Raw genomic sequence first — 23406 nt, forward strand, 5'->3', positions numbered from 1 at the left:
CAACCAATTGACCCATTAACAAGAGCAATACTCTAAAGATCTAGCAAGAAAAGTTCCAGATCAACATAATAAGCTCTAAAGACCATTCAAATGGACCTAATAAGGTCATGAACATACTTTCCTGGCTGTAGGACTGTCTAGCCAAGTTTAAGGACGGTCTAACCGAGCTCTAGGATAAAATGGTCGAGCTTTTTAAGCTCCATGGACAAGCTCTCGAGCTCTCGAGCTTTGACCACCCAACAATAATCAGAGGGCGCTCAACACCATGATTTCCAGTAGCTTCCTTCACCCAACTTGCAACCTTGTATGCAACGGAAGTCACCCTACGCTCAGCGCTGATGGATAGCTCTACACCCATGTTTCTAACTTGCTTTCCACGTGTTTGATTCATGTAAAACGTGACTATACATGTGTAATTTGATCTGTGAAAGAAGCCTGATCATCAGGTGCATCCTATGCAACATGGAAATGGTCAAATGCATCTATAAATTCATCCTCTCCCTCCATTGTAAAACACTTTTGGAAATAATAGAGTTATGTTGTTGAGATTACTCCAGCCCCTCTTTGTCCGAAAGTCACTGGCCAGAGAGTCCTTGAGCTTCATCTAGCCTTTCTTTCTAGCTAAACAATCTTTCCTAGTTTGAATCACACCATACGCACCACATTCCAAACTATGTTCATCACCAATTTGTTCAAGCTTTTGTTGCCTTCATTTCCATTTCAAGTCCAGATTCAAAATGTGTTTGAGAAGCTGGTCTTCAATTGAGGATTGAGGGTTTTGTGTTTCCATCAAAATATCTTTCTATATATCTTATTGGTGAGACCAAAATTAATTCAAATTATATTTAATGCTTATTGTAGAAGGATATTTGATCCAAGTGGGGTTAATATGGACCTCAAAAGAAATAAAGCCATTACAAGATGGTCTGCTCCCAAGACTGTGAGGAGCTTCTTCCACAATAAATACAAGTATCCTTAGAATAAAGATGATCCACCAGATTTAAGGATAAATCTTTCTCAAGAGGGAGATGATGATGACTTAGGTCCAAGCCATGGACCTCTCACAATAAAAACTAACTCAGCAAAGATCATATAGAGGTTCCAAAATCTATCAACAAGTAGCAAGGAAGCTTAATATTAAAGGAGATGAAGCAACCAAGAGCCCAATGCAAGCTAAAGCTCACCCAACCAAAACAAGGTCTCGCCTAGTAGAGGTAGCAGCTCGCCTAGTGACAACTTGTCCAAACACTTCACTAGCTCCTTGCTACTAGACCTATGGCCAGCAGAAGCATCATCTCGCTTAGGACTAGTGTGCTGAGTTGATCCACATTTTTCTTGTTTGTAACACATGTAAAGCCTGGGCTTACACATGGTTTGTGATCCATTAATTGAAGCTAATGATCAAAATTTTATGCTTACATGAACCAAAGGTTGAATGACTTATAAATACAACTCTCATCCATTGTAAATGACACTTTTGAAATGAATGAGACATCACTCTGTTGAGATCACTCCAAAGTCTAATTCTCCTTTTAAGAGTCATTGCGGGAGAGTTTTGGAGCCTCCTCCAACCTCTCTCCCTAGCTAGGTATTTTGTCTTAGTTCGAAACTACACTCCATATTCATATCCTTCATCAACATCAATGTTTCCATTTCCGTTGCGTTTTCTGTCCAAATCAAAGAGTGTCTCTAGTATGTTGTGTTCTCCAATAGATCCAACCAAGTGCTCCTCCATCAAGGTTAAAGGAGAAAAAAGTATTAAACTGTCTTTGTCTCGACTTCTAATCGATGTGGAACTATTAGAAGTGGAATGATATATATATATATATATATATATATATATATATATATATATATATATATATATATATATATATATATATATATATATATAAAAGCATATTTTAAACCCATTTATCTATGGTTATGACAATAAACATGAAAACCTTACGCAAAAAGGTAGTATAGCCTTATAAATTATAAAGTAAACTTTTTTTGGAACGGTCTCTACGACGTTGAGTTATAAGATATCAAATGAAACCAACAACAATACAAATGGGGTACACAACAAAAAAGTCTTTCTCCTTTTTCATATTTTGTATATTCTTTATAGATCAAATATCTAACAACTGAAAACATAAACTATAAACGCATACCCTTTTTTTACACGTTTTTGACAAGTGATTGAGTTAAAAGCTCATTTTTTTTAATGGAATGGCTTAAAATCATAGAATGTACATGCTTTATATCATTGCCATCTATATGTTCATATTACTTTATTGTTCACAATAATCAATTTGGGATATGTGTGATGTGATGCGATGCAGTTTCATTTTTTTGAATCAACAATATGGAAGAAAATAGTGCTCTAACCTATGATGTTTTCTTTTTTGGGAGTAATCACTCTAATAGGAAAAAACCAAGTATAGTCTATTAGTACAAAATTGAATTATTACAAACTCATATTTCATATGGTACGAACATATATTATAAATCTATTAAATTAATAATTCGCCATATTATTCATATATCAAATCGATGGTATTGAATGAAAGAGATTCATAAAAAGAATTAATACACTCAATTAGAAATGGCTCCAAATTTCATTAAATAAAATGACGAATACTTCACTTATAAGTTTGTATTGTATTGTTTTTCTTATGATTATTTGAAATTTGACTTAAAAAGTGTCCAAATAAATAATGTTCTTAGAAGTGGGTTATCAAAGTTATGAACACTAATTATTACGTTTTGGAAAATAAGAGGGTATTTTTGGAGCAACGAAAACTTTGAGGTGATGAAAGTGAAATGAAAATAAATAAAAGGAGGGAAATGGGTGGGAGTTTTACGGCGGTGGAATTAGTACTAATCAAGTGTGTTCAAATCACATGCCACGCATAAATATAATTAAATAAAAACTAATTTTAAATTAAAAAGGTAAGTGAGAAAATAGAAAAAGAAGCAATTTATTTATTTATTTAATTGTGCTCCACTATCTCACAAAAATCAAAGACCCTTATACGTTGATAATTGGATATGATTATTTTGCAAGGTTTGAATAAAATAGAGTTTTGCAGAGACATAGTGGTTGGATAATCTTGCAATGCTTGTAGTCCTCATGTACTTCACATGGCTGCAATTCTAGTCAATCATTGAAGGCGCAATATCAAAATGGAAACGATCATTACCTTTGTTTTTTTTTTAATATTATCTTCCTTTTTCTTTGTTCTTTAATTTTTTATTCTTCTAACAATAAACAAATCTTAATAAAATAATTTTAGGTGGTCTAAATAATATTTTTAAACTGAGTGTAGTGGGATTAAAAGATTAATTTAAGTTATAAGACCTTTATAAATTTGTATGAAATTATTTAATTTTTTCGTTAATTAAATTACTTTTGTTTCATTATTTTGCTTTCTAATTTTCTTATATCAATAAATATAATTTTTTTATTTAATATAAAATAATATTGTAGCCAAATTAAAAAAATCTCATATTTTTTAAACACTTGGAGATAAAAAAAACAAAAATAATGGAATAAGAAGATAATAGTTACATTACTCAAATGAAAAAACAATTAAACAATAATGATTTAATTAAAAAACATAATTAAATTTAATTTTAATATCATCTAATTTTTAAGCTAGCATTTTATCTCTTAAGCACATACTACATCACTTTTATTTGACAAGTGAACGAAAAATAAAAAAGAAAAAACAAAACCTAAATCCTCTTTAATTACCCATAACATTAATTAATCTTTATCCTATTGTTATAAAAGGAATAAAAAATTTATGATTGGTAAGTGGAATCCCAACAATCCTTTTATTATTAAAAAAAAGGTTTTGGCCTAACGAGAGATTTTTTAGATATGCAAATTACATTTGTCTAATCGGGCAATTAGTGTGGTAGTATATAAACGTCAAATCGGTACGTATTGGGTGTTGAATTGTAGAAGTTGAAGACAAAATTTGCCAGCTTATGAACACTTTCTACAACCTTTAGCATTAGAAAAATACAAAAGTCACGTTAATAACTTGCTACACATGAACTCTCATTATCAAGTGGAAAAGGAACTTTCTGTGTCAGACGTAGACACTTTGTAATAAGCTCTAACATTATTAACAAATGGAGTCAACAACATCAACTTAATTAACAATGCTAATGGTAGGGTTCCTCAAACACCACTTTTCTTCAATCATTCACATTTTCCCCACAGTAAAAGCTAAATCATATATACCCAAAACTCCAAACACTTCTTCAGAAGAAAAACAAAACTAAGTGAAACCACTTTTCTTCACAAGTCAAATTTTCTTTTAGATAGCTAATATTTCTGTTTTATAAAGTGGTATATGAATACATAAGTATAAAGTAATAATAACTGTTCTGGTTTCATAGAATGGAACATAGTACCTAAATAGAAGCAAGATTGTGATGGAAGTGTGTAAAAATGTAGCATGGAATGACATATATTCTTGGAAGTAAAAAAGAAGTCTTGATGGGTAGTGTGGGTGACCCACCTTCACATGGCAAGGATGAGATCCTACATGTAATTGTCCACAACAAATTAGTGCAGTTGAGAATTTAACAAATGAGAGCAAAACAGAAGCAAAATAAAACCTTAGAGAAAAGGATGTTACAAATATCCTCTACACACCAAAAAGGGGAAACAAACATAGATAACACCTACAACCCCATATGTTACATGTTACTTGCAAATGTTTGAAAATTGTTACATGTTTCAACTTTTGTTTGTGAAGCCGGTAACAAGGAAGCTTGTTTCTTTTTGCTAAATCTATAACTACCGTGTCTGCATGTTCAGATGTAAAGTAGATTGTTGCTTGAATTTTTATTAAGAGTGTTGAAAATTGAATTCAAAACTAATTGTATATGTAAGTATTTATTATTTGGTTATTGCTTCACCTAATTCAAACACACACACGCCCTACATGGTACATGATCTTTTTTATTTGTTTTTTGTTTTTAGTTTTTCACTATCCCACTTACCTTTTCTATTCTTCTTCCTCTTGATTGAGACACAATTCATAGATATAGGAATTTATAACGTGGGGATAAGTGGGAAACACTTATATTCACTTCATCATGATGGCAAATGCCACTTTCAGGATGTCAATGACTATTGATTCATGGCTAAGAACTTAGTAATAAAGTAAGTCAAAGATCCATGAGATTATAATATTTTAACTTAGATACTTCTAGGTTAAGTATTTCAATTCCTTAATATACTGTTGTCTATTTCATATAGCCAGTTTTCCTTTTTTTTTTAAATTAAAAAAATTATTAAAAATGAAGTTTAAAATTTATGATTTTTTTTTAAATTTTATTGATCTTAAAAATAAACATACATACTTATTTTATTGATCTTAAATACATTTATTATTATTATTGTTTGTTAAAATTCTATAATATATATATATATATACTTATTCTTTAATACAACATTTAAATCATTAATATATTTTATATTCTATAAATATATTTATTTATTTAAATTAATTTTATAAAATAAATAACTTTTTCTTTTGTTTTGTCATATGGGCTATTGACGTGTCAAGATGAGTTATAATTTTTTATTCGTGTTGAATTCGATCATTTATATGTATATTCTAATTGTAATAGGCCGTAATTAATATATGAATATCGTTATTTGTGATACAAGAGATGTTTACTTAACATGTATATTACTAATACTTACAACAATTGGCTAATGTAGTTTGGTTCATTACATACACATACGGAAAATTTGAACGAGAACTAAAGTACTAGATAATTGTTTTGTATTATACATCTACTTTAAGGTATTTAGGCATAATGAAATATCTAAGTTACTAATCATTCTTATTTGGAATCTTATCACTATGTTAATAACAAGTAGAACAATTATGGGAACAAAATCTACGCAAATTTTAATATATAAAGCCACATATAATATATTGAACAACAATGCTAACCAATCAATGTATCAAGTTATCAACTTATGTTTTAATATTTTTTTTCATAACTTCGAATACTATCTCAATAAGATAAGAGAGATGTTCCTCCCGTATAGCATAAATTCACGGTATTTATATAGCCTAGAGAATTCAAAACTCGAAGTTCAAAGTGTTTTTTTTTTCTCTTTAAAAATAAGTTGGTTTTGCTTGAACATAAAAAATTAAGCGTGGCAATTTTTAAATTTTAGTCTAAATCTAATCTAGATCCATTAGATTGAATCTCTAATTCAAATTCATTTTAATTAGAAAAGCTTTAGATTTTTTTTTCAATCCAATTCAAATTGAATCTACTTTGTCAATTAAATTGAATCTAGTGAGATCAATTTAATATATTTGACTATTAGATCTATTCGAAATAGACTAGATCAAATTGCTTCACTCTAGACTCAGATTGACTCGAGCCAATTTGAGTCTGGTTCACTCAGCTCGACTTGTGTATGGACCGCCTCATCTTGGCATCGGCCTGAGCTAACTTGAGTCAAACTAGACCCAAACTGATTGGATTTGACCTCAGCCCACACTGACTTACCTACAATTAGGCATGTTTTGACTCAACTTAATTTGGTTTGCATCGACTCAGCTTGACTTGGTTCGCATTGACTCAGCTCGACTTGAGATCGTGCCAACTCAACTCGACTTAACCTTGGGTTTGGGATGACTTGGCTCGACCCTAGGCCCATGATGACACAACTTAACACATCATCCCAGACCGACTCGACTTAACCTTCAACCTATACCAACTTGTCTTGAACCTCATCTTAGATTCACTCATTTTTTACCTTCGATCGAAGTTGACTCATTAATACCTTTAGTTAGGTTTTTCTCATCTCGACCTCCGACCCAAGCTATCTTGTCCTGACTACCATCCTCAAGCTGAATCGGTTGGACCTTCGACTCTAAAATGACTTGGCTCAACCTTAGACATAGGAGGACTTGACTCAACCTCTAACTTGGACCAACTCAAATCGACCTTCAATTGGGGAAAATTATAATAGTTAGTAAAAGAAACAAATGAAGTTGTAGCTCATTTGAATAGAGCACCCATTTGGTAAGTAGGAGGTCTCGAGTTTGAATCTCAACAAGAGTAACTATTTTTCTTTCGTTGGATGTAAACAATGCTCAATGAGCAAGTTGGTGTCCTTATTTGTCAGGCAAGTGAAACTCCCGCTTAGCGAAAAGAGGTTTTAAATTTAGTGGACTTAAATGGTGCAATTTTGGTAGAAAAAAAGTTGCAAAAAGCACTCATTAATCAAAAAGAAAGTTTCACTAGGTCAGGGGAGTTGTATAGAGCGCTCGATAGGCGAGCATGGAGTCTCATTAAGCACGAAGAATGACAATGTGTCCCTTAGTGGCTGTTGCATGGGCACACTAAACTATGTTAGTCCCTAAACTGGGCTTATACTAAAAATGACCAAAAATGGCCCAATAGCTAAATTTGATCCAAAAATACACTAAAAATGAAATTATAATTTAATTTAAACTAAAATGCTGATATGGAGAGTGGAAAATGACGTGACAGGTCTCTTAATGTCCCAAAATATGATTCCAAAGTTTGTCTTGAAAATGATAATGAAAATAAATAAGCTCAAATAATTCAAATTCATTAAAATATGAATTACTTGTCAAATTAAGCCCAAATATCAAAATTAAGGAAATATTGGTCAAATTAAGCACAATTCTCTAATTAAATATAGTACAAGAAGCTAAGTGAATATGAGAAAATATTGACTCATCCTATAGGACTCGATATTATCACGAAAAACATCAGATATTTTCTCTTCATGCACAACAAAAGAGAAAGATTGTATATAATCAAAATAAATGGCCATGAACTATGTTTGCTACTTAAGTTCCCATAAGGATTCATACCATCAGTTGCAAGTACAAATCTTAAGTTTCTTGGATCTACACCAAATTTTGAAAATATTTCATCGATCTTCTTCCACTGTGGGGAATCAGATGGGTGTCGAAGAAGATTATCACACTTTCTTCCGCCAACTTGCCATTTAAGGTTCTTTGCATATTCTTTAACTGAAAACAATCATTTCAACCTAAGTATTATAGGTAAGTACCACATCACCTTAATAGGTGCACCATCATTGCCTTCATCACCAATGTCTTTATCAATTTTCTTTTTAAATCGTGATAAACCACATGTTGGACACAACTTTAGTGAAGAAAACTCCTTTATGTACAAAACACAATCATTAGGACACGCATGTATCTTTTGATATTCCAGACCCATTGGACATAAAATTTTCTTCGCCTTGTAATTACGGATATGTAGAGTGTTTACTGGAAATTACTCTACATATCCGTAATTACATTTCTGGAGTATTTCCTTCGTTATTACTCAAAATAATGTAAGATAAGGTATTCTTTAAGTACATTTCCGCGCTATGATAAATTTTGAATTTTACCGATTTTTAATAACACGTGACATCTCAGGAATCGGGATGTTACAATAATATGTTTTTTGTGGGTAGTGTTTAAACCTTTGTTTTTTTAGTGTTGTGAAGTAACCTTTTGAGAATTTTTATATCCTTGTGTTTGTAACCATGAATGGAAACTAAAGAATACTTGTGTTATAATCAATGGGAGATTAAAAGAAAATAATTACGAGTAGCTTGAGTATTTTGGGTAAACTAGTATAAAATGTTGTGATGCTTTGCTTTGTTGTTAGACTATTTATCACTTACCAAAAAAGTCTTAGACTATATTCAAGTTCCCTATCCAAAAGTAGTTGTTTCATTACTATCAAGATCTATCCAAGAAAGCCTCCACTTTTTTTTTCAATCCATCCATAGCCTACTTATCCATAGTTACACCTAACCTAATCCTTATAATAGCTAGAATTCAACCAATGACCTTCAAGAACCAAGATCTCTTTCATAAAATGCTTCTATAAGATAAATTGAAACCTTTATCTCATGTGGATAAAGATCATATATTGAAATTAAGATACAAAGATAGAGGGAGGGGAGAAAGAGAGATGGAAATGAATGAGGTAGAACAATTAAAGGTATTTTAATCATCAAGAAAATAAGTTCCACCTTATTTAAGAAGATATTAACCATAAGACAATCTATCATTTTATCAATTCCTAAACACTTAAATTTGTTTTCCATTCCTACTCTTTTTTTCCTTAGATAATACAAAAAAGTTAAGGTTTGTTGGAGATGAAATTAAGGCAGATTCAAAGTGGGCTTCTTGATTTCTCATGACCCAACTTCTATAAAACATGAAGGATTTTCAACAATTTATTTAAGATAGTAACCATGCATGATTTTTTTTTCTATAATTAACATGGATATGCATAGATAAACATTAGTCTTTAATTTAGAATCAATAATAATAAGTAGCTAAAATTCTTGATACATTTAGCTAATGTTAAAGGCTAATTTAAACTTTAATTCACACACTAATTGTAATTTGTTCTTAATAATTGAGACTATTTTAGATACCAAAAAATTTTAGTTTGTAAAATGATGTCTAACTTAGTCAATAATGACTAATTATTTTTTGTTTCAAAATTGACTATTATTTAATGATTTTATTATAATAAAAAAATCTCGATAAAATGACATTTTTTTGTTATTTACATAAATTTATTTTATAATATGTATTAAATCAACTTAAATAAAATATATATATATATATATATATATATATATATATATATAAACTTAATATCTATAAAATTTTAAAAAGCTTAAATATATTCCAAATCTTCGAAGCTAAGTGAGTTTTGATTTTGTTTTATGTAAAACATTTTTTTATTTTGGTTTCTATAAAATAGAAAATTACCACATGATGCATAGTATTTATATTGACTAATCTTAAAAGAGATTGGAAATCATAAATACTTAAAACATGAGAAAACATTAGAAACGGGAGAAGTTTGAATAGTGTTTTTAAACTTTTTTTTAAATAGTGTTTGATTTTACTTTGTGTAACATCCCTATTTAGGATGCCATGAGTAAGGTATAAACCGTTTTTATTTGCAAAAATTTAATTTCAAATGCCTTTTAAAAAACAATTTAACAAAAATCTTAATTTATTAAATGTCAACGGGACAAAATATAAATAAAAGTCTAACACTTTCGAAGGTAAATAAAACTGTCACATTATACTTAAATAAAATCATTTAAAATAACCAAAAAAAATTTGAACCACTCTCCAAATCTTGCCGCCTTACTCATGAATTAGAAAATCTGTAAGATCATCTCCTCTCATATAACAACATGAGTTATACGATCATCACACAAACACAAACAAACAAGGGTGAGATAACAAAATAAACATCAAAACATTAGTACAACATATTTATCTCAAACATCAAGTTAATACTAGTCAGTTAAATTCAAATCATCCTCAGATAAATTGTGCTAAAACCAAACAATCTCTACAACCATATGTCATCTTATATCAAATCATGTCAACCTCAACAATCTCTACAACCATTTGTCATCTTATATCAAACCATGTTAATCCCAACAATTTCCATAACCATATGTCATCTCTCGTACTCCACCACATCATTTTTGATGAATATAGTAAAGTCATTTTGTTGAGATTACTCCATAGCTCTTCTCCTTCAAGAGTCACGACCAAAGAGAGAGTGATTAACCTCCTCTAGCCACCTTCCCTAGTGGAAATCCTGTTAGGCTTCATTTTCACCGAACCAGTATTCATTTTTCATTTCACCTAGAGTAGTGCTCTATTCCCCTTCATACAACACTCACTTACCTTCATTCATTTATCTACTGCTTCAATCATTGTTTGCCTTTGTTATGCTCCTGGACTTGAGGAATTGCTCATTCCAACCTTGGAAAGAATCCCTCGTGAAAGATTGAAAAACTCATCTTAAAGTGCTTGGATCCATTAGAATCACACACACACACAGATATCAATAAATCGCAGTTTTCTCAATCACCAAAGTTTAAACACATACAACACCCATTTCAGACAATCAATTCATCACACAATTCAACACCAAAACAACAATCAAATTCAATATACTAGGTTCAATAAAAAATCTCTAACTCACATACACTAAAGTATCTAACTTTCCTTACCTTATAAATGACTAACAACTAAAAAATGACTATAAGATAACTCCATAAGCGCAGGACATTATCTGTTCCTACGAATAACAAAAACACAATCAAGATATGTTATTAGAACCACTGATAAGTATAAAGTCTTATAGAAGACACATAAGACATAAGACAGCAAGTTTAGATAACTCATGCATTGAAAAACGCAAAAAACTGAGAAAAAGAACATAAATTAACTTAATTTTTTGTAAATAGTGATCGGTTAAAATAGAGGACATTGTCTCTTGAATCACTTGGATGATCTATGATCTTCAAATTGATTAACAAAGGATCAAAATTCTTAAAGAAAGGATAAAAAACTCTTATTGACAATTGTTTGAAAATATAATAATAAAACTCGTTAATAGAATTTCTATTTATATGTTAAAATTTTAATATTAAAATAAATGAATCTTATTATTTAAAATATGATATGAATTTTAAGATTCTATTTTCTACACTCTCATACTTGCAAATAAAGTTTATATAAAATTTCATATTCCATTTTTAATAATATTGATTAATAATTTAAATTCAAATTAAATACTCAAATTAAAGTATAATTTTAATTATTAATCTCTAGATAAAATTATTAAAGTTATCATTTTCTCGTTATAAGATAATATGAACTATATTTTTTTTCTTTTACACCTGTTTCTCTGAAAATAAAAATAAAAACAATAAATCTAACAACGGTCGAGAATATCTAACCCCTTAAGAATGTGTCACCCTTAGATGGAAAGAACGACTTTTTTTCACTTAAGAAAAGTAAGCATATGAACAACTTGCTTTATTGAATAATTGGTGGAGATTAATTGATTTTGTGAAGTATATTCCAAAGAATAAAGCAGTGAAATCAAGATCACAAACATCTTACCCCACCGTAGGTCTTGTCCCAACCAAGCTATAAAAAGTTGATATGCAAAACATCAAGAATATCCATTCACTATGTCATATTATGGTGAATTGGAGAAATTATTTTTTTAAATTTTATCAAGAATTTGCAAAATAAAATTATTCGTGCTACAATAATACAAAAAACCACGTTAGAGTTTTATTTTATTTAAAAAGAAAAAAATTAACTTAAAATGTTTATCATTCTTCTGTATCTAAATTCATTATTTTTATTAACAAATTTTTATATATATTATTTGAAATTTTAATTAAAGTACCATAATATAGATTTACTGAGAAGTATTTTATTTTGGTTTACACAGTTGTAAAATTACGATGTTATACGTCCAACATTGTTTTATGTTTGTTAATTATTAAAGCTATTGTATCAATATCAAGTCAAATGGTAATGTGATTTTATTTAAATATTAAATCAGCATCTTTATATCATAAACTAATATTACATTAGTTAGTAAGACAGTTTATAGAAAAATGTTACTCTTTTTCAACATTGAAAGTTTAAAAGTAATCGAATAAGGAGGATATGTTACATATTGATAGTTTAACCACTAATATCATTATCACTTATTTTAATATTTATTTGAGTTTGTTAAAATGAAAAATTGAGAATCTATCATCATCATCTAAAAAAGTTAGGAAAACAATTTTCTACTATTTGTTTAACATGAATCAAGAAGCATCTCATGATTAAAAGTCACGACACTCTAATAAAATTTTACATATTAATTAAAAATCAACTCCACCATTCCACCAATATTAATATTATTTAGTTATTAAATTAAATTCCCACCACCCATTTTCCTTTTGTCTAAAAATTGCCTTTTGAATTGTTGAAATTATATAATATTGTATTTAATTTCAATGTTATTTCTTATGATTATTCGTTTCTTCAACCTAGTGCCAACAAAAATATAGTATGCTAATTTCATACAAAAATTCAATTTGAGTAAAGAATGACAATTGTGTGGAATAATTGTTAGAAGTTCTACTTCAACTAGTAATTAGGTTTAGATTTCACTTTTTAAGAGTGAAATTTGTATGGACAAATTGTTTCACCTGTTGTCGGATCAGTATCGGATCACCTATTAATGTCTAGTCTCATGTTCGAGATGTATGTACCTCGACGTGAAGGAAGTGTGTTGAAAATCCTACAACAACTAAAGATAAAATCAGTGGGTACAAATCTCACCTTAAAAACTAGTTTGGTGGAATTGAGTTAGACTTAAAATCTACTTCTTAACACTAATCACGCTGTAATCACATTCTTTTTGAAAATATTATTTGAAATTAATTTTAATGCATTTAAAAAATAGACATGTTTTAGCGAATTGGTTATGTAGCCCTTTTGATGCACAAAAACCTTTTCATCCTTGAATTAGAATATTTTAGAAGAAAATATGACAGAATTAGAAAAAAAGAAAGTTGTGGATGGAAAAGGTTTTTTGTTTTAGCTGAAAAACCCTTTTACATAACAAGAATTAGAAAATGTTGGAAGAGGCAAGATTGTGTTGAAATTGATTTAACAGAATTGTGGTAGATTTGCATTTTGATGTGCACATGTGGTCTCTCATATGAGAAAGAAGAAATCTAGGTTGAATAATAACAATAATTTATCCCTGATGCCTATATCACTATATCCCACACACCCTTGCCACGGCTAGTGTCCCCAACCAACAACTAATCATCATTCATTCAAAATCATGGAGTCAACATATTCCATCACACCTTTTCTTTTTTTTCTCCCCAAACTAACACCCTCTTCTTACCATGGATTTACATCCATGCATTCAATTCTATCTTAACCACTACAAATTCATTTCAAAACAAAAGTTTGTTAAAAATAGTTGCAAATCAATCATTTTAGAAAATGTTAATTAAGTTTGAATTATATAGTAAATTTAAATATTTTTAACTAAATCTTTTTTATCTATTAAGTATTTACAAGTTTTTTATTTTTCTTATTCAATATATGCTGTTTAGCTTTTTTTTTAATTGAATAATGTGATAGTTATTTTATTTTGTTGTTTTGTTTATTTCTTTTTACATATTAAAGATTTTGTGATTAATATAAAATAATATTATGATTAATATTATTTTTTAAGTAAATATTGATGTGTAAATGGAAAATTTTATATGATAGGTTATATATTAATTTAACTTTTTATAACTTTTTTAAGTGTTGAAAATTTACAAAATGACATTTTATTTTAAATTTTGATATTATAAAGCTATATTTTTTAAGGATAAAATATGTTTTTAATTCTTATTCTTAGACACTAAATTAGAATTTATCCATATATCAAATTTTGATATATTTTAATTGTAAACTATAAAAATAAATGAATATATTTCTTTTAAGTTATAATTTAATCAAACTTATTAAACGTCGTGATGATATTTAAACTAAGTAAACATTTCAAAAATCATCCTAAAACATATTATACAAATAATTTTTTTTAATACATTTAGATTAGAGTGATTATATTTATTTATTTTTTAAAATTTATATATTAAACTGTATTAAAATTTGAGATGGAACAAATTTTAATTTTGTGTTAAAATACAGATACTAAAAACATATTTAATACTTTTTAATATTATTTTTTAATGTTTTGATTATTATAGATAACTAATGTGAATTTAAAATATAGTTAAAACAATTTTTAACCAATATTAATTCAATCTAAAATACTAATAAGAAAATTGTGAACCTTATTTAACAAAAATCTCTTATGGTAAAACTTATTAACATGTCATATTATTAGTGTAATATGTACATATTATAATAAAATATATACATGAATGATATTAGTGTATAATTATAATGTAATCACTAGTGCAGAAAGGGCTTTAGAAGTCTGTTATTTTGGGCTTTTAACGTCAAATTCTGATCCGACGTCTTTATGGGTGACGTTAATAGAACGTCTGACTCTATAGGGTCTGACGTCTTTATAGACGTCGGATTACACCAAAACCGACGTCTATAACGACATCTGTTTACACAAAAACCGACGTTTAAGGGTTCTATAGACGTCGGACATGATATTAACCGACGTCTATTGCAGCTCGTGTCTTTGGGTAGCATAGTAGCACCTTCTTCCTTTGCTGGTTTCGTCATTTGAAAAGCTTGCGTATTTTGGATCTCTTATGACATTTCAACCGAAAACCGAATCTGGGTTTTTGCCTAGTTCCATTCCAACCGGCAATGAAAACGAATACGGTGACATGAGAACTAGGCAAGGACCCAGGTTCGGTTTTGGATTGAAATGCTGTAAGACATCCAAAAGACGCAAGCTTTCCTTACGAGGAAACTAGCAAAAGGAGAAGGTGCTACTACGTTACCCAAAGACACGAGAAAAACTGCATCAAAACACAACGAAAACTCATTTTAATCGGTTCAAATGGAAGATAATCCATCAAAGACTAATTTAATCGGAGTAAAAGTAAGATTAAACGGTTAAAAAGAGATAAAATGCACTTGGAAATGCAATGCCGTGGAGAGAAAAAGCGAGGAGGAAGACGATGAAGTGCGCGTAACCGCGGGTTCGCGATTTCTGATTTAACAGGAATCACGACGTCCGTTAATCGCACGTAACCCCTAGTGCCTGACGTCGGGGACCTCACTAATATGACGTCCATTCAATTTAAAAATTAATATTCGTGGTGTATATAGACGTCGGACGTAAGGGGAGTCGACGTCCAAAACAACTTTTCGCCTACCCTGTCAGGCTATTTAGACGTCGGATGGCGGGATCAAACGTTTATATGGCGGAAAAAATAACTTTTCACCTACCTGTCAGGCATATAGACGGCTGTGACAGGGGGCCGACATCGATAATTGTATATAGACGTCGGGATGGCGGGATCAGATGTCTATATGGCGGAAAAAAAGAACTTTTCATCTACCTGTCAGACATATAAACGTCTGTTTGGAGGGGCACCGACGTCTATAATATTATAGACGTCGGGGACCCCCTAACCGACGTCTATATGCCCAACTTACTTACGAAAATGCTATCGGTCAATAATTTACGTTGGTTATTTTGTGATGCGACATCTACGGGATGACGATAGAAGCCAATTCTACACTAGTGAATGTGAGATAAAAATTTATTTATCAAATAAAAAAACTTATTATAATTAAGTTAATCACATATATATATATATATATATATATATATATATATATATATATATATATATATATATATATATATATATATAAAAGATATTTATTATTTTAGAGTTTCTTTTACGATTTTATCTTCAAAAAAATATCTCGAAAAATAAAAAAGTAAAATATTTAAACTTTAATTAATATCTACTTCTAAATAATAATGTAAGACTATTTTTTTAGATAGGAATAACTTTTAAGAAAAATAAAATATACCAAATTAAAATAATTAATTTTCAAAATACACCAAATAATATTTTTAAAATTGAAATTCATAAAAAAAATTGAACTGATACTAGAAAAAAAATGATAAACATTTTCTTCCTATGCATAGAATAATCTCATATCCTTTAAAAATTAAAATCAAATATAATTTAAATATACTTTTTATAATTTTTTGAAATAAAATTGAGTTTTAATTTTTAAATTAAGTAATATATCAGACGTAGTAAGTAATAATATTTTAATAGATTTCAAAACAGAATATCAACATTGTATCTGAAAACAAATCTTTAATAATTATTATTAATATTAATATAATTAAATAGTCTTAGAAATTGAAAGAAGCAGAGTATTCCCATTTTTGGGTGTGATCCTTGAATTCCACCGCTATGATTGCTGTATTATTCCGAAGGGGTTGCGTTCTGATGCCTTATCCAATCAAAACACAAATCCTCTCTCTTTCTATCTACTGCGGTGGTCTGTACGGTCCCTATCATGGACTTGGACTGATGTGATGAACGCAGTGATGTAACCAATTACGTGGAGCTGTTGCGAGGAGTACGGTGCACCGTAACGCACCGAATCATCAAAGGACCCAAAAGGCAAAAAACACAAACAAGAACAAATCATGTGTAGGCAGTGTTAACATCTTTATGGATCCCTAACTCCAATTAATATCGTCATTTATCACTTCTTCCCATTCATGCAACTCACACATTTTCTCCCTCTCATTGTCTGTATCATTTCTTTTTTATTTTTATTCTTTTTCATAACTTAATTTCCTAATCATTTCAATAAATATTCTTGCTTTTTGTTATTTGCTTTCAACTTTCCTCTATCAATCTCTTTCCAAATTATTATTTTTGTTATTCAGAAACACTCTACTCATTATATCCAATTAAAATATAAGAAACTATGTTAATATTAATTTTATTTATTCGGCATAATATAAAATAAAATAAATAAAACTACGTATAAATATATGACAAAAAAAAGTCCAGAAATATCGTCTTCTGTCCTTTGAAACAATTGACCAATAAATCTTTTAACCCTAAGTCGTTGTCTTCCCGTTACCAAAATAGGACAAATAATTGACGAATTTCATCCTTCAATTATCTTCAAATAATACAGAGTCCTACCATTTATTTAGATGCTAAATTTGATGTTAATGGTTTAGAAAATGTAAGTTAAATTTTTGTATTCATGAAATACCATCAATTGAGTTTACCAAATTGAATAATTAAATTCTCTTTAAATGCGTGATATTAATTGGACTGTCGGACGGTAAGTTACTTTATGTCTCTCGAAATTAAGTAGCAAAATAATTAAGAATTTTTAAAATTAAAAATTAAATACTTTTATAATGTAAAAATTTTAACCTCGCCATTAGTAATAAATACTAGATTTTATTGTGTTTGTCTTCCTCTTTCCAAATTCTTAGACTAATTCGGCTGTTTGATGTTTAACATAAAAAAAAAAACTCATATTTCTTTTTTATTTGTCATTGTACAATATGAATGAAAAATTATCTTCATTAACATCATTAATCATTTGTTGTAAAACGACCAAAAGTAAAAACATTTTAATGTAAAACATAAATATGTGTAAAACTGTCATATTTATAATGAAATATAAGATATTAATATATATTCAATTTATTTTTATCAAAATATTCTGAATTGAAATTTAAAATTAATAAAGGTATGAAAATAATAGATTTAATTAATGACGAAAGTAAAATTAATGAGAATGAGTCACTTTTTTACTGTACCATTGGGAAACATGTTGAAAAGGGGCGATTATGTGAGACGCGCGGAGTAGGTTCGTGTCAAGTCTACATTTGATCTTATCTACATAGTTATCTAAGACCTAGGCGTGGCATTTTCGTAGTTTTTCACGAAAGCAGGTGTCTTTAATCCGACAGTCGTTTTCGATTTGTCCATGCCGTTTTCTCTCTCTCTTTCTCTTTCTCAGAAACTCTTTTTTTTAGCAGAGAGGGTGTGAGACTTTAGCAGAGGGTGAGGCTCACTTGGAAAGCAGTGACAAGGACTGATGCATGTTCACGCACTCAACGGTCAAGATTCTCTCAATATCCCATCATCAAAATCGACGCCTGCGCTCTCTCAGATTTCATTCGAAAGCCCCCAACCAACCATCCTTCCTGGTTGAGTTAACCTACGATATGGTAACCATGGTTAAATAAATCCACACTCAACTCAACCAGTTGGGTTTACTTCCTTTCTTTCACTTCACCACCACCTCCTCCCTCTCTTCTTTCCCCTTCTTCTTCTGCTCCTCTTCTTCTTACCTCATTCACTCCTTTTGTTTTTAACACAGAACATGTGAGTGAGTCACACCAATGGTTTGAGTCTTTCTCTCATTCTAAGCTCTAAGCTCAGTCACCTCTTGTGTGGCTTGGTCTAAAGTGTAAATTAAGATTTCTGCCAAACTTGGATTTTCTCAGATCTATCCTACTTCTCTTTTTATCCTTTTATCCTGTTTCGAAATCGTCATCATCACCTTTTGATTTGCAAGATCATAATTTTTCTGTTTTGGGTTTCCTCTCTTCCACCTCATTGCTCATTTTTTTTTTCTCTGGTTGGTTTTTCCTTGTCAAAAATTGAGTTTTTTTGGCTACCCTCCAAGCAGATCCCAGTTGGGGAGTATAAAATTTTCAGTTTTTATCAGTACCCTCTTTTTAGACTCCCCTGATGTTCTAGATTTCAAGATTTGTTTTCTCACTCTCTTGTTTCGGCCTAGATCTGTTCCCACTTTTTCTGGCTTTAGATCTTGGTTTTCTCCATGATGTGGTAGAACTTCAAATTTAGGAGCCTTACCTTTCCGGGGTGTTTTTGTTTTTCCTATCCTTGTATGGAGTATGAAAGCTTTCCTGGAAAGTTTGGGAGTTTGGATCACTGAGTAAGAGAAAGAGAAACGTCAAGAAAAAAAATGATGAATTATTTCCCCGACGAGGTAATAGAGCACATATTTGATTATGTGGTTTCACACCGTGACCGGAACGCTTTGTCTTTGGTGTGTAAAAGTTGGTACAGGATAGAGAGGTGTACGAGGCAGAGGGTGTTCATAGGGAACTGTTACTCTATCTCTCCAGAGAGGTTGATCCAAAGGTTTCCTGGTCTCAAGTCTTTGACTTTGAAGGGAAAGCCTCATTTTGCTGACTTCAGTTTGGTTCCTTACGGGTGGGGTGGTTTTGTGTGTCCATGGATTGAGGCTCTGGCCAAGAGCAGAGTTGGGTTGGAGGAGCTTAGGCTCAAGAGGATGGTGGTCTCGGATGAGAGCCTGGAGCTACTTTCTCGTTCTTTCACAAACTTTAAGTCTTTGGTTCTTGTTAGCTGTGAAGGGTTCTCCACCGATGGCCTTGCTGCCGTAGCTGCTAATTGCAGGTGAGAATAAGTTGTGAGTTTGAGTCTTCTGCTGGTTTAGATTTAAGCTTTTGTTGCACAAGTTTTGTTGGTTTGTCTGTCTTTGCACTATATATGGTTCGTGGGGGGCTTTTTGGAACATGTTTGATGACTTCCTACTGCTTTTTGTGTCTTGGAGGATATATGGCTGAAGGTATATTCTGATTAGTTTGGTCTTTGTCTTCTTGTGCTGTCAAAGTTTTGAGTTGTTTTCGACATTTCTAAGGTGTCTTCTGGCTTGTATTCTTTGTATGTACCAGTTTGGGATAAAGGAGTTTAATTAGTTGAGTAAGAGTTGCTGAGTGAATGGCTTTGAACTTGCTTTTGGTACATGTCAAGCCATGCAGCAAAGGTCCCGGAGGATCTTGGGAGCTTGACTGATCTGTTATTAACAAAAGTTGATTGCCTGTCTGTGAATTGCACATGATTAGGAGTTTTTTTATTTTTTTTTAATCTTGGAACAACATGGTCCTGTGAAATAATATCCATTTTGCATGTGGTACGAGTGGGGATGGTGAAGCTCTTGCCGATTGAGAATAGAGTAAGGATTCTTGGAATGTGTTCTTGACTCCCAATGTTGCTGGTGTTTTACTTGTTTTGAAATGTAGGTATCTTAGGGAGCTGGATCTGCAAGAAAATGAAGTTGAAGATCACAAAGGGCAGTGGCTAAGTTGCTTTCCTGATAGCTGCACATCGCTTGTCTCTCTGAATTTCGCTTGCCTTAAAGGAGAGGTTAGTTTGGGAGCTCTAGAGAGACTTGTGGCCAGGTCTCCTAACCTCAAGAGTTTGAAGCTGAATCGTTCAGTTCCCCTTGATGCCCTGCAAAGGATAATGACACGAGCACCTCAACTAGCGGATTTGGGAATTGGATCGTTTGTCCAAGATCCTGAATCAGAGGCATTCATAAAGCTCAAGAACACCATTCTCAAGTGCAAGTCCATAACCAGTTTGTCAGGACTTTTGGAAGTTGCTCCTCACTGTCTTGCTGCGATATTTCCCATTTGCCCCAATTTAACATCCTTAAACTTGAGCTATGCAGCAGGCATTCAGGGCAGTGATCTGATAAAACTAATTCGCCACTGTGTGAAACTACAGCGCTTATGGGTAAATACATCAAATTTTCAGAACATTCTAATTTTATTTGTTAATTCTTCAATTGTTGAATATAACAAATTCCTCAACTTTTTCAGATAATGGATTGCATTGGAGACAAAGGACTTGGTGTTGTAGCCAAGACATGTACAGATTTGCAAGAACTGAGGGTGTTTCCATCCGTTCCCTTTGGAAATGCATTGGCTGTCACAGAAGTGGGACTTGTTGCAATATCAGTGGGGTGCCCCAAGCTTCATTCATTGCTCTACTTCTGCCACCAGATGACAAATGCTGCACTGATTACAGTGGCCAAGAACTGCCCCAATTTCATCCGCTTCAGGTTATGCATCCTTGATGCAACAAAACCTGACCCTGATACAATGCAGCCGCTGGACGAAGGTTTTGGTGCAATTGTGCAGTCTTGCCGGCGACTGAGGCGGCTATCACTCTCAGGGAAGTTGACAGACCAGGTTTTCCTTTACATTGGAATGTATGCTGAGAAGCTTGAAATGCTGTCTATTGCATTTGCTGGAGACAGTGACAAGGGAATGCTGTATGTGTTGAATGGATGCAAGAAAATGAGGAAGCTTGAGATAAGAGATTGCCCTTTTGGTGACTTGGCACTTCTGACAGACGTAGGGAAGTATGAAACAATGCGATCCCTTTGGATGTCGTCCTGCGAAGTGACTGTGGGAGCCTGCAAGTTGCTGGCCAAGAAGATGCCAAGGTTGAATGTGGAGATCTTCAATGAAAGTGAGCAAGAAGATTGCATCTTGGAAGATGGGCAAAGGGTAGAGAAAATGTATTTGTATCGTACATTGGCTGGGAAAAGGAAAGATGCACCAGAATATGTATGGACTCTCTAGGTGCATTTTAGCTCATTTAATTTCTTGTTATTCAGATGTTTGTACTTGTTTCTAGGCTGACTCATTAATGCAATTTTAGCCGGGTGTAGTGTTTTCTCACTTACTTGCATTTCCTACTTTTATACATATCTTAGATTTGCCTTTTTCCCCTCGTTATTATTATTCCACTTTTTCAGAAGTATCATGCCACTTTTTCATCTCTTGTATTCTCGGTAGAGTTCAGTATTTTAGTTTTGATCTACTTGTTCAATACAAGAGTGCTTAGTTTTCACTCTTTATCTTATTCTTCTTCTCCCTCTATATGATACTTCTGAACTGACCTCCACTTGAACTTGTTCTTCAACTGTTCTTGTCATGTTTGTTTTTTCATGGAAAGACACAAATCATGAGTTCAACTTGTTGAAAAACAAATATCCTATGAAGAAATGCTGCTATGTTGAGTTTTCCAACGTGATCATAAACTATAATGACTCACTTATAAATAATTTTGTCTGCCTAGCACTTCCAAATATCTATTCAATACAAGTATTTATTTGGTTGACCTATAAATTCATAGGTTTTTCAAATCCTTGTACTTAAGTACAAGTATAATTAATAACATGCTATAGTCTTGAAGCAGCGCCATCTATCATCATAAATTGACAGTTTCTTTTTGTTTTTTTGAGTAAAAGTTTGCGAATAATGATGAGACTCATTAATTTGTCTTAAAACTGAATGTGTACTATACTTCACTGTGAAATTTAAGCAGACATAAGCTGTACTTTTTTAACCACTGCTCAAGCTTGTTCAGAAGATCAAAAGTATATTTTCATTCTTGGGTAGATGCATCTGTTAGCTACACTACACATATATTTTTCTATACATAATATAATGAAGTCCTTAAGCCGAAGATAATAAACTCCATTCTAGCTTCTTGTGCTAAACAGTGTTTTAAAAATCAATCTGGATTGACTGGTTTAGTTGTGAATCAGTGTTTTTCCTTTATCTACTTAAATGCAAAAACTGAATCAGAAACCAACTCCAGAATCTTTGAACAGGCTTGTCTGTTTATAATGTTGAAAAATGCTTGATTTTGCCTGTTTCAAATTCAGCTTCTTATGGTGAAATGGTTTCAATCTACCATTTGTTCATTACTTATAATTTTCTAAGATAGACTTAATTTAAAGTTGTTTAAATAAGTTACTTATCTTATTTTTGTGAGCAATGTTTATAGATTTAAACACCCTATACAAAATTCACTCCAGCAAATTAAGGTTATTAAAGTGAAATTTATCATAATTCCATTCGTCTCACAATTGACTTGATATCAAAATTTAAAATATTTTTTTATTAATTTTTCTCGTTCATGATTTCTTTTCTTGTGTAAGCACTACTTTCAATCATAATAAAATTTATTGGATAATGGTTTTTAACTTTAATAAACTTATATAAGTAACAAACTTGGAATTATTATAATATATAGTCTTTAGATATATTTTCATTGAATCTAGTGAATTAATCTCTACTTACACTGTTTTAAGTTTCAGAAAATTATAAATTAAAAAGGGTCGGCATAAAATTTTAATAAATAGTTAGTTTAATACAACAATGATTGATATATTC

At 31.1% G+C, this 23406-nt stretch overlaps 1 protein-coding gene across 1 annotated transcript; it reads left to right on the top strand.

The window, feature by feature from the left end:
• The first annotated feature begins 18608 nt into the window (after positions 1-18608).
• LOC108329149 (protein AUXIN SIGNALING F-BOX 2) lies at positions 18609-21903 on the top strand. The gene is made up of 3 exons (XM_017563210.2): positions 18609-19828; positions 20455-20950; positions 21037-21903. Exons 1-3 carry the CDS (start codon positions 19374-19376, stop codon positions 21802-21804), a joined length of 1719 nt encoding a protein of 572 aa, XP_017418699.1. The 5' UTR covers positions 18609-19373; the 3' UTR covers positions 21805-21903.
• Positions 21904-23406: the final 1503 nt, after the last annotated feature.

The sequence above is a fragment of the Vigna angularis genome, chromosome 2 (genome assembly GCF_016808095.1).
Source record: "Vigna angularis cultivar LongXiaoDou No.4 chromosome 2, ASM1680809v1, whole genome shotgun sequence".
NCBI lineage: Eukaryota > Viridiplantae > Streptophyta > Magnoliopsida > Fabales > Fabaceae > Vigna > Vigna angularis.